Source organism: Lonchura striata, chromosome 3 (assembly GCF_050655825.1).
Source record: "Lonchura striata isolate lonStrDom1 chromosome 3, ASM5065582v1, whole genome shotgun sequence".
NCBI classification, from domain to species: domain Eukaryota; kingdom Metazoa; phylum Chordata; class Aves; order Passeriformes; family Estrildidae; genus Lonchura; species Lonchura striata.
Genome location: NC_140705.1, coordinates 36,108,539 through 36,122,040, shown reverse-complemented (window position 1 = coordinate 36,122,040; position 13,502 = coordinate 36,108,539). Strand labels below are relative to the sequence as shown.

The 13,502-nt window shown below is 35.6% G+C and overlaps 1 protein-coding gene across 6 annotated transcripts in view; it reads left to right on the top strand.

The window, feature by feature from the left end:
- Positions 1–13,502, top strand: part of RNGTT (RNA guanylyltransferase and 5'-phosphatase) — a 169,512-nt gene that overhangs the window by 31,439 nt on the left and 124,571 nt on the right. For all 6 annotated transcript variants that reach the window (XR_014954231.1, XR_002466815.4, XM_085576439.1 and 3 more), the window contains exon 9: positions 11,592–11,727. Coding sequence is in view for 4 of the 6 variants with exons in the window: in XM_085576439.1 (XP_085432565.1) it covers positions 11,592–11,727 (136 nt within the window). In the remaining 2 variants the exon portion in view is untranslated. The remainder of the gene's footprint in view (positions 1–11,591; positions 11,728–13,502) is intronic.

Here is a 13,502-nt window from a genome sequence, read left to right as displayed (position 1 = left end):
TTGTTGTTTCCTAATAAAAAATAAAAATAGTAAATGTACAATTAATTGTATGATAAAACTGATGGGCATTTTTTGATTGTTTATTAATCAAATAAGTTTTATTTATCCTGAATGTATCAATCAATAAATCAATATATCTATATATAGAGTATAAAATTATTTTGATTTAGTTGCTATATTATCAAACTTGTGTTAGCTTCCTAGATTTTTTTTGGTTCACCTTTTGTAGAAGTTGAAGAAAATTTCTTTTTTTTTTGGCAGTTGCAGCCTTTTCAGAAACATATTTGTGACTCTTGAAGGAAATTTACTCCATATATTTTATGATAACTTTTCTATAAATGTCATGAAAGCAAAGTTGAAGTTTCTCTCTGATTTCCATGGCTCAATAATTTTTCTTTCCTTACTCTTTGATCCTTTACATTCTGAGATGAAGCTTACATGCATAACTGAGAAATTGTAAATTCCTAATATGAGAAGTTATCCAAAAGTCATTTGGTCCAGAGTAAATTGTGAAAAAATAATCACTGCTAAGGAACAACTTTTTAAAAAAAGGAGAAAACTGATAAACAATTGTTTGTTTTAGAAATTAGGAGGTAAAAGGCACTAGCCCAAAATTATGTGGCAAGGAAGCAAAAAGGTTGCCTGTCTGTAAATGCTTAAAGAAAGGATACTTTAATGGGTTCATGGAAAAACTATTATCCCTGAGAGAGAGGAGAAGAAGTTGAGATAATAATGAGAATGAAGGAGGACAGATAAGATTGAAGACTGGTACTAATCCAATTAAATCCCAAATCTATACACTTGAGAACTCATTATTAAGAACAAGAGACCAGATTGTGATGAAAGCAGATGTGGAGTGTCCTGGGTTTGCAATGGAAAGCTTGGCTCCTGGGAGCAAAGATATTAATGTAGAACTGAACTTGAAGGAAGCTATTGGGTATGAGAAAGAAGCCATGGATGAATTTTCAGATTGTGCACATTACACAACTAGATTCTCATGGATGTGAAATTTTCTGCCTAGCAGTGGAAAGTTCCTGAAATAGAAGTTTGCAAAATTGATAGTGCATTCTTCCCTAATGTAGAGGAGGACAAAATTGTAGGGTGTTGAGTTTTTCAGTTATCTTCAGAAATGCTGTTAGCAGGAAAATTAAGGGCTATTAATCACAACAAAGTATTTATGAGTAAAATAAATGTTTCTCAAGGTATTAATATGCTCTCCCTGGGCACCTTGCCTTCTGACCCAGGTAACTACTGAAAAAGTGAACTATTATAAATTGTGTTTTGAGCGTCTTGTCATTGAGTCATGTTTAGGGTTAATACATGTTTGTGGTATTGGAGTAAGGAAAGAATGTTGGAGTCCTAATCATAGGATAGGGTGAAGAACCCACACATGAATCATCTGGCTGCTTTGAAACCACACCTTCTTTTCCTTCTTCCTCTCCCCACTATACTTAAATGTTAATCAGTTTTGCACCATTAGTTGGTAGTGTTCTGTATTCCTTTCTCAGTGGCTGTGGCATGTTTCAGTGGTGGGAAATTTTAAAGGATGGAAATATTCCACAGTTGGGCATGTGCTGAATAGACTTTTCAGGACCAAATGGGTTTTTTTATAGGAGTGACCAATTTTGTGAATGACTGGGTTTAACCCAAGTTATTTGATTCAAGTTAAATGAGCTTGATTCAATTGTGCTTATATAACTATCAGCAGTGGGCAAAGCCTCAACTGGTAATTACACATCACTTGTGTGTATAGGACAGCCATTCTTCAGACATTTGTATTATTTTCATTGATTGTCTCAAAGAAGTAGTCGTAAGGATTTTGCCATTATTAATTGCATGAAATTGTCAAAATCGGGTGACACTTAAAGAAGAGATTTGGAACCAAAAACCTTACTTTAAAGTGACTGTTCTTAGCCCAGTCTTCCAATCTCCACACTGTGTTTATGACAAGTTTTTAAGGTCATGGGGGGAAAAATACAGTTTTTGTTTACATGCCATTGTCCCTTGTGATCCTTCTTCATAATTATTTTAACTATTCTTTAGGGGAAAACAAGCTTATTCATTTTAAACTATTTCTGTGCGTCTGCCTCTGTAGATGGAAGAATTTTGGTTGAGAATGAGGCTGCAATCCATGTCAAATTTATTTCACTGACTTTACTTGGAATAATATATCTAAGTGGAGATAGTATATATTTTGTCTGGAAACTAAAGTTGTGAAAGTTATTGAAATTATTGAAAGCTTTTACTCCCAGTCAAGATTAAAAGCTCTAAATAAATAGCTGTTATAAACTGCAGTACTAGTAGTTGTTAGGAACCTGCAGTTTAGCTTGGAAGTGTGTAATGATAACATAATGTCAGAAGCTTCTGTGAAAGTATATAAAGATCACATAAATGATTCAGGATTAAAATGTATAAAGTGCCTTTCTAATGATTGCTGACAGGAGCAATTCATAGAAGTTAAGCACTCTATACAGCATTCCTCTTAAGTTTCTAAAAAGCAGATGCCTAGTTCACGGTTTTGTGCATTTAGGTAGGAGAGGAAAAGGAGATGGGATGGGGAGGCAGGAATGATGTGTTTGGACATTAAAGAGTTGGAGGTTCAGGAGCTGTGAATTATTGCTCTGCATCTTAATAATTGTACTATACAGTTGTATTGGCCAGTAAATTTAGGATTATATACTAATACTTGTCTGTTTTCCACAGCATTAGAACCCATAAATATTGTATGGTTGCTTGAATTTTCATTTGAGAGTGTAAAAATAAAACTTTTATAAATTGAGTTTGGATTAAAGGCACTTCTGGTTTGTTTAACATGTCCCCAGTCTCTAGGTAGGGCTATTCTAGCTCAGGGCAAGGAAGGTCTGGTACAAGATGGCCTCATTATCTCCCCCATGTTGCCATGTTGTCCATTTCCTCTGTTTTCCTTACTGTACAGGCAATGAGACCATGTCTAGGCTTTGGCTGGGAGACTTTGACAGCAGAAAAGGAGCTCTCAGGTTTTGATAGCCAGACTGGTGGGTATTATCAGATAACTCATTCATTTTGTTTAACTACTGATTTTGAGCCAGGAAAGGCCTCTCCTGATTGGGAGACTGTAAGTCAAACAAAGTAGCATAGAATGTCATAAACTGTTGGACTAATATATGGAGCCATTGGATATAAAAATATATCTGGTTTTGTCTTTTTTTTTTTTTTTTTTTTGTGGGGTGCTGGTGATTGTGTATTTATGAATTTATTACTAAGGCACATCCATATCACTTAGCTATTTCTTCATCTCCTGAAATATTCCATTTATAGTAATTGAGTCAATGTAGAGGAATTAATAAATAGGTGTGACAGAATACATTATCCCTCATCTGGATCTAAATGACTTGAATGGCCAAAGAAATCATTCTTACTATGAATGAGAAAGTCTGGTGGTTTCTCATTTATATATGCTCACAGCACTGGCATGATTCTGAAAGAAGGGTTTTATGTCCCTTCCTTAAGTGTTTAAGGAGCAGGTCTGATGAGATACTATACAGGAAATCTATTCTGTGGAGCAGCAGGCCTGATACTTCACAGTTCTGAAGCCTCTTGACAACATACGCAGTTTTATGGTCACAATTCTGGGCTCTTTGAAAAATGATACCTAACTGATTATTCATATGTAACTATTTGAGTATTTGGACAGATTGTCTTTTAAGCAAGCTCTTTTGTTTATTTATAAATAGTTAATGCATTAAAATACTTGTTATGTAGCTTGTGCTATGAATACTAATATGAGAGTATTCAATTGTAGTCCTAAAATGTTCTAATGAGATGCAGATAAAGGGTGTGCCTGCATGCCTTTCAAACAACCAGTATCAGTGATTACTGGCTTATTTATTTATTTTCCTTTCTTCCAGACCACTTTTAGTGGAACAGTACGTTCTGTGCTGCTGGTTCTCCTAGGGGGGATTACAGACACATCCATGAAGCGTGACGGCTTATGTTCTGTCAGGGAAGAATGACACTGAGTTTATGAAGTTCAACTATACAGATATCTAGGGCATCCCTTTCTCTTGGAGCTGATCTATTCTGTGAGCACAAGTGGCAGTTGTGTTCCTGCTGTGGCTTGTACTGCTGATGCAGGCAGAATTCACCCAGAGTACACTCTGGTGTAAATCTGTTCCAAGTTAAGGGATCTCTTTTTTCAAAGCTGTGTTACTCTTTTTGTGACTGTTCTGTTATGGCCCTCCATGAGAGACATTTACTTGGGAAAGAAGCAATCTAACTACTTGTCATCTAATGCTAAATTAATTTGTTATTCTTTCTTAAAAAATTTTTTTAGCCTGTTGCTTCAGGCATGAATTTTGCCCTAAACTGCCAAGATATTTCCAGACAAAAGTTTGTGGAGAGGGATGGAGCCAAAGAAGATCAAGCAAACTTGAAAATCTATCTGCAATAAATAATGAAGATAATAATAACAATGACAACAACAACAGCAAAAATTGTGAAAGAATTCAGGAGTTCTGTCAAGCTCAAGATATAGTTTGTACCATTGATCTTGCAGCTTTAAAAAACAGTAATCAGAACATTATAACATACAGTTGTTTTTCAACAGTGTTCCTATCACTAATTGAGAAATGCACTTAGCATCATTAAAATTTGGGTGAAACAAAGAAAATCTAATATTTAAAATTAATTTGTTAGTGTACAGGTTGTTACTGGGTAATATTTTTTCTAGCTTGTTAATAATTCTTTTGTTTTACATCAGACAAATCATGTCATAATGCACTATAAGAGCTCCTCAGTTGTAGTTTAATTTACCCTTCTTTGTAAGTCAAATAATGATTACAAGTCAACTTTAAATTTAACCCATAACGTTTAATATCCTTCTAAAAATAAAGAAACAAAACTGCACTCTTAACTTAATTAAAACACTGGAAGACAGACAAGAAAAACACTGTAATTGGATAGGCTTTTTAAACCTAGCTAAATTCTTCATTTTATCAGCAGTTTCACAGTCTAATAATACTTAAGATAGAAAATGTAGTTTTACACTGGTTTTGAATTTGCCATCTGTTAAATTAATTAAAGCATCTTTATTTTTAATTTATAAAACAAGAAAAGCTAAATTTTGAGCTCAGTCTCAACTGCAATACTTTATTAGGAGAAATTATAGTGGTTTCCATGTTTCTTATACATTTTCCCATGATCCTTAATGTTCCTGTTGTCTCCTTTATTAAAAAACTTCTCCAGGTGAGGGGATACCATAAAGTTTTATAGTGATGCAAAATTATTTCTATATTTTTCACTACCATGTTCATTATTTGACCTAATTATTTGTTTGCTGCTTTGTTTTGTTTGTTTGCTTGTTTGGATGCAGCTGCTGTTTTGTGCTCTTACTGAACCCTAAAAAGTAGCGGCTCTATGAGCTTTTCCAGCTGCCAGTTAATGTAGAACCTTGTAAGGTGGGGAAGTGTGGTCACATCTCTTCTCCTCCTGGCTGTGGTACCCTTTGGGTATCAAAACTTGCAGTGTTTGTTGATGTAGCTTTGGGCATATTGAATATTTCTATAGTAAATATAATCTGCAGATCCAGTTACTTTTTATGATGTTCAGGGCCATAACAGTCACAAAATAACTTCTCCGAGCCTTGCATTGTCAAGGGAAGCAAATGAAAAGGGAAACTTGCTTTCAGAGTTTAAAGAAGAGTGGTGGCAGGCAAGAATGAAGTCTGGATGCTGAGTGAGGTAAATGTGGAGGAGACTGATAAGTAGTAAATATTATGGAGACTGAAAAGCTGTATAAGCTGTGTGGTATCTCTTAACTTAGAGTGGTGACTTGGCAAGGTTATTTCATTATCTGGAATACCACGTCAACTAATCTTGTGGAAATAAAATTCTTTGTTCTCAAAGAAGCAGAGTAACTGATGAACAACAATTCATCAATGCCAGGAGGTGTTTAGAAGACATGGGAATGTGACACTTCGGGACATGGTTTAGTAGTGGACTTGGCAGTGTTAGACTTACGTTTGGACTCAATTATCCTAAAAGTCTTTTCCACCTGAAATGATGCTATGAATACCAAAATCAAGCATAGCCTTTCCATTGTGATATATGAGGTGATCAATAAGACAAGAAAATAATTTTTTTTCTGTACTAGCATTGAGTCAGGGCAGTGGTATCTTAAACGAATGATTCAGAACATGAGGCTGGTTGTTGGAAACCTTCTGACTTCTCGCAAAATTAGATGTTAGTATAGCAGATGAACTAGGACAACTTTCTTGACTGTAACATAAATATAGGAAAGCATTCATTTTGTTTTGTAAAGATACAAGATCAACTATGAGAATAACATTTTATTTTCCTAATAACTGAAAGATAAAAAAAAATGTTGCAGAGTTCATATTTTTTAAAAAATCACTACAGGACTGTTAAAGAAAACTTGGGTTACCGCTGAATCTTCTGCAGATGCCTGATTAGAGTTGTCATGATGAGCACACTTGAACATCTAATGCAAGCTGAGTGTCTTGACCTTCATAATACGTGTTTATCAAGACAGTTTTGAAGCACAGGGAACTGGTCATTTCAACCCATGGAGACCAGAAGCTGAATTCTACCCTCTTAAAAGGGTGGAGAATTGATGGAGCATTTCAACAGGTGACAAATCTAGGTACTTCCAAGTGTAGTAGGAGATAAACAAGATACATTTATGTACTAAACAAGAGCCTAGTAACAGTATTGTAATATTGAGGGGAAAAAGGGGCTTGATTTTAGAAGCTAAGTTTGGAACAATCATGCTAAGGCTTTGCTTTAAATTTAAATGATTATTATTGTAATGAGAGTTCAAAATAGATGAAAAATGCAGGTTTTCTCTTTATTAAATGACAGATTTGGTTGCCCTAAGGGCAGTAGTTAATAGAATTACTCAGCATTGCTGTGACTGAGGAACAGTCTGCAGTGTAGATGAGGAATGGGATTTCCTCTGAGTTCAACCATTTTGGTAGGAGTTCCTATAAGGGAAAAATTGTGGTTTTGACCTAGAAAGACTGGTATATCTCATGCTTCTGGACTTTGACAAAATTGCTGTTTATTAGAGAAAATGAGGCTAAGAAGATTGCTAGAATTCTAAGATAGGTAGAGAACAGATTGAAAGAAAATGGCAGTGGATGGTTTTGAAAGAAAATGCCTAAAAAATACACAAGTAGAGATCCTGAATATTAATTTTGTTCTATCATTAAGTATTTTGAAACAGAATCCAAGTATGTTCTGATAAACAAATGAGGGAGATCAGCCACTGAATTCACTGAGGAGCAGAATAATAAAACTGGAAGGATATTACGTAGTAGAAAATGCAAGGTCATGAATGAGAAATATTGGAGCTGGAGGCTGTTAATTGGAAATGACTGTCAGTCACAATCTAAGGGATTTTTTGGTTTAAAATGCTGTGGAGACTGTTGATGGCATACTTTAATCTAGAAATAAGCGAGAAAAATAGAGAGTGTTGGTATACTCAGAGCAGTCTTACTTCCAAAGGTCTGTGTGTGTGTTTTTTAAAAAAATATTTGGAATTTGGACTGTTGAATACATAATTCTACAGCAGCTTCTGCATGTAGCCAGCACTCTCTTGCTGGCTGGTGTGCCATGTACTCATGCAAATGACAGCATGTGTGCAACTTTGGAGAAGGTAGTTTGTTGACAGAGCTATCAGTGTGCTGATTAAAAAGACATTGTTTCCTTTTGTTGACACATTGAAAATAATATTATAAATATTCTTGTAAGTTCCTGTGTTAGTGTCCCTGTATCGAGGCTTTGTCATCCTTGAGGAGACATCTTTTAAAGCAACAACCATTGCCAGCAGTAATTAAGAGAAGAAAACAAGCTGAGCCTTCCCCATTTATTGGGATTTAGGGTCTTTTGCTCCATGTGCCACAGGCCAGCTTCAAACTCTTCTGATTTAAACTTTAACTCCAGCACAGTGTGGATTTGGGTCAGGACATGAAACTGCAGCAGCTTAGTGACACAGATAGTTGATCTCCTACTGTCAGTGGATAAAGGGCAGTCATTAATTTTCATTCTCTTGGCCTTTTCCTCAGTGTTTGATGCATCTGGCCAGAAGTTGATGCTTTGTTGCCAGGAGGGAGTGGCAGGGTCCAATGGGATTTGGCCTCATCTTAGGTGATCCATCTGCAGAGTGGTGACATGCTCGTGGTTTTGAAATGTTGCCAATCATAAAAGAAAATTAAGAAACTGAAAATCATATCTGTAGCAGGATTTCATTGTTAGCTCTGCGTCAGTGAGCATATTAGAGATGCTAATTGCTATTCGGATTTGGGTAATGCTTATTTGTGTGGGAGGGCAGCACTTGCACAAGACTGAATTCCAGGCTGTATAATAAACTCCCTTTGGAATGGAGAGCTGCTGTGTATTTCGTGCTTAGAGTTGATGATGGAATTTCTTATATTTTGCATTCTTTAATGTGATAATACAGACACAGGCATATTTAAAAAGGAAAATAAAAAAAAGCAGCGACGGCAGTACTGTGTCGAAATGAATAATCTTCTTTGATACAGCCTGTCTTAACGAAATACTGCAGGGCAAAGAAAGCTCCTAGAGGAGCTGGATTTTTAAGCTTCCTTTGAAACAATATTTCTAATCCATTTGCTACTTGCAGATTTTTTTTTCAGAAAATTACTTGTGTGTTGAACTCAAGCTCAGAAGATAGGATCTTAAAGTTTGAGGAAACCATGTTGTCTTTTTGCATTATTCTTAAGGTTTTAAAACTCCTATAAAGCACAAAATTAACATATGTAAGCTTACTGTTGAGATGGTTGCTGTCATTTTGGCTGAGAGAAAGTTAAACATAAATAATGCACATCACAAAATTGAAGTCAGAGACAAAACTTCTATGAATACATAGGCAACCAATTTAGTGGTAAATATGTTTTGGCTAGCACTACACCATGTGTAGTGAGGTACTGTGTTGGGGGAGTATTTTCAAATCCAGTTTTGTGAATCCTAATAGTATGGAAAAGAAGGCAGAGGTCACATGTTCCACTGGGTACAGTGTTGGATTCGGAGATTGGGAAATGCAGTTCTGTTCTTGTTCTTCAATCTCAGAGACCATATCTTGGCGGATACCAAGTACTTTACCTTATTTTACGCATTAAGTAATATCTTCCTGAAATGTACTTCCAAATTTAATGATGAAAAATACTAAACATCCACATAAAGGAGAAACCTCTGTTTTTAACTTAGGATTTTCAGTGTAGCTTATGTCAACTTCAAAATTATGTTTAAACCAAAAACCTACCACCACCACCAAAACAAACTCAACTGAAAATGGAAGCCTAATAAAATACTGCTTTTATCTTGTGTTTGGTGCCCAGCTGATGTGGACTGCATGATATGGGATATAGGAGGAGGCAAATGAGCCTTTGATACAGTTGTGTTTATTTGACTATGCTAAAAATAATTGATTTCTGAAGAGAAAACTTTATTTGATGGTTGACATTTTTTAAAGTTTAAAAATTAAGATTATTCATACTCTGGTAGGTTATTTGGAGATCTGTTTGTCTAATGGCAAGAACTGTCACTCTGCAAATGAAATTTTCAACCTATTTCCTGAATTGTTGTGTTAATAATATTGTTCAATTAGAATTAGTAACAGGCCTTGCCTCAGGATCAGAAGTGAAGGAAAAGTAGCTTCTAATGAAACTTTAGATTTTACCATTTCTATGACTAGATTAATCTGCAGGGACACTATGACCCTCTGTCAGAATTTCTTCGTTTGTAGAGATTGCACTGACAGTTTTGAGAGATTATGTTCTAGCTCAAATACGATTCTCTACTTCCTTGTATAGTTTTCAGAGGTGAATGAGCAGTTACGTTATTGTTCTTATTGCTGCCCTGCCTTTGTTATTTTATTCACTTGTTCTGGTTTAACATTCAGATTGAGCCATCTGATGTAGGACCATGTCATCTTGTGTACTTGCCCAGAATCTAAAACAATGGGGCCTGGTTACTAATTGGAGCTTTTGGGTGCTCACACAATAGAGGTAATTAGTAATAAATGTACAGCTGTAATAGCAAGTAGTGTTCACAGTGGGCAGTGCAATGCCTGACAGTTAAGTTCTTGTGTTCTGTCTCTAGTGAGTGTGTTTGAGAAATCATTGCTCTTCTTTCTTTGCCTTTTTGGTGTTGCCCAGAGGCGTGTTCTCTATTCTGGTATAAATGCTTATCTCCTAATACCTTAATTAACTTCTTAAAATATAAATGGCCATGGTACATCAAAATAATATTCAGAAATGTGCTGTTCAGCAGTACACAAGATTTCTCCATGAATGCTTGTAGTGTCATCTGGATAAAACTTTAAACCTGATATTAAGCACATGAACTTAAGCTTTTTGAGTGAAATGAGCAATCAAAAAACCTCAACCAACCAGCTCAAATCCCTCATTAATTGATAAATTCGGTTTCACCAAAACCGTGCCTATCTCTTGCTTCTTGCACATTTTCAATTATTAGTGCTTATAGAACACTTCTGGTTTTCAGTCCATCCTTGACCAAATTTTTTCTGTCTTACGTTGGTAGTAATTAGAATTTTGATAAATTCTGCTTTTGGACCACATTCAGAGTTTTATTTCAATAGTTCATTAAATTGGGAGAGTAGAGGAATTTTCAGCCATTCAGCAAAAAACACCTCAAAAAAACCTTTCAAAATGAGACATATCTGGATCAGTTTAATGCCTTTCCGAAGCAGAGAACTTGTTCAAATTCTAAGTTAGACAGGTATATTACCATGAGACCCAGACAGATGGGTCTACCTGAAAGTAATTCACTGTCCCAAGATTTTTTTCGCTCTTCAAAGTCAGCACATGCTGTTTTTCAGCATCTCTCTGAAGTAAGATACAGAATCATAGAAATCATAGGATCATAGAATGATTTGGATTGGAAGGGACCACCCAGATCATCTAGTTATGAAGGAAGATGGCATGCAGAGAGGCATGCTTGACAAAAACTTTGTTTCCGTACAGAATGCCAGTGAAAATTCTCTGTGGGCTTTAAGAGTTCTATTCCATGGACTCAGTTGAAGAACTGTAGCCCAGTTCTGCAGTGTTTGTCCATGTGAGAGGAATATCTGAGGTGTGGCCTAAGATATTTCTCTCCTCCTGTAACAATTTAACTCCTGTAGCAACTAAGCCCGCACATCTTGTAACAGGATGGGGAAGAGAATCAGAAAGGTGAAAGATCAGGGGTTGAGATACATATAATGAAAAATAAAGAATTGTTACTATTTCCCATTGGCAGGCATGTGTTTAGCCATTTCGAGGAAAGCTGGGCTTCATGATACACAACAGTGACTTGGGAAGAAAAACACCATAAATCCAAATGTCTCCTCCTCCTTCTCCCATTTTTTATTGCTGAGAACAGCATCATATGGTCTGCGATATCCCTTTGGTTAGTTTACAGGTTTAAACTTTTAAATGCAAAAAATTACTTTTAAAATGTTTCTTTAAATAATATCTGTTGTAATTACTTGTTTTTAACACTTACTATAAAACAAAATAATAGATATTTTGAGCATATACCTGTAATTATAATATCTTAACACTGCCTTTGCAGGTATATGATGCTGATTGATGGCAAGAATGAAGTTTATATGATTGATAGAGACAATTCCATTTTTCATGTATCCAACCTGGAATTTCCGTTTCGTAAAGATCTTCGCACACATCTAACAAACACTCTTCTAGACGGGGTAAGGAGCATACTATATAATTATTGTAACTGTTTCAGTACTGTTTGCTTTTGTTCATAAACAGGGCCAAATTTTTAGGCTGGATCAGTGAATCATAGGATTTCAGGAGGAATAGAAGTTCAGTCACCAGCTGAATGTGGGAGTTACATTTTTTAAGAAATAACTTACATACCGAATAGGACTGATGACTGCTCTGGGGGGAGCTGTTTGTCTTTGAAATAAATCAAGGTATTGAGATGATTCTCTGAATATGAGAAAAGGCTTAAAGAAAATCTAAAAAAAATAGTGCTGAACTTCATCTCTTGCTACAGCTTTGTATTTTGAAATAGTAAATATATTAAATTTTACAGAGCTCGTGGAAATACTGCTAAAATTTGAAAAATTTTCATAATGTTTTGATACACTTTTTTGAATTGATGTCTTTGTTTCAGTCATCTTTATTTTCAGCTGAATTTTTGAATGACTTAGAAATGGCTTAGTTATATTTGTTTAAGGCTAAAACATTTCTAAGTTGCTATGCTAATTTAAATTATGTAAATTTGCTTATGAACCTTTTGAGCCAGTTGTAAAACAAGCTGGCTCAAAAATTAAATTAAAAATTACATTATGTAAACTTGCTAATTAACTTTTTGAGCCAGTTGCAAAACAACCTGTAAAACATATGTATTTGTATATTTGGAGGCTGGGCTGGACTATTGGTAGCAAACTTTTCACAACTGTAGCCACAAGAAGAAATTATTTCTTTCTTGACTGTCCCGTTTCACATGACTGAGAAAATTTCACTAGTTTTTACACTGATAGAGCAATGCAGTTTACTTTTATGTTTCAGAAGTATTGGATACTCTACATTGCTGTAACTCCTGCCTGATGAATATTTTTGTACCTGAGATAGCTTCCCTGTAGATCCTCTGAAGCCTACTGCACTTTTCAGCCATATTGTCTTAACTTTCATTCCTTTCTCAGGCCCTTGTTGTCAGTATTCTACTTGAAATGTCACTTCTGTGAATGATGTGTCTTACTGAACACACATTACATGTGAAGCTTGTATAAATTGAATCTACGAGGATAATTACTGCAAGGAACAATGTGCTGTCTCAGGGAACAGAGAAGCAGATAATGGAATATTTTCCACTACCTCTGCTTCATTGAAAAATTGAGAGCATAATGCAAGAAATGCCATGCTATCAGCTCAGAAGTGGTTGCACAAGCTGTCGTGTCTGGTAGGAGCCTCTTCAGCCAGGCAGCTTCCTAATGATATACATAATATTACTCTTCATGACATACATTAGGTTCCATGCTTTTGAGATAAAAAGCCTGATATTGCTGTTTTTTCCCCTGCTACTTCTAAGGCTCTTGAGAAAGTAATGGCTTGTTAGTGTCCATATGGTACAGTCCTAGGTGTTCTTAATGGAAATGGCTTTTCTTTAATTTGTTTGTTTAATTATTCTCTTTATTTCACACAGATGTTTTAGTAAAGGTGGCTGATATGTATATGGTGGAAGACAGGGATATTGAGATAAGTGCATCATGTAGCTGTGGGGCATGGAAGAGGGTCTCTGATCTGGTGTGTTGTGTTCTCCAGATTTATAGTTTAAGTCTCTTAACAATGACTGAAGTTCTCTCACGTACCCAGGGCATGAACTATAACTTTGCTTAATTTGTTGTTCTGTAAAAGTTTGACTGTTAATAGTGCATTTTGGTGTTTCACTCTATTGGCATGAAATCAGTCATAGTGTGATTTCCCCCCTTCCCCCCCGCACACACATTATTTTTCT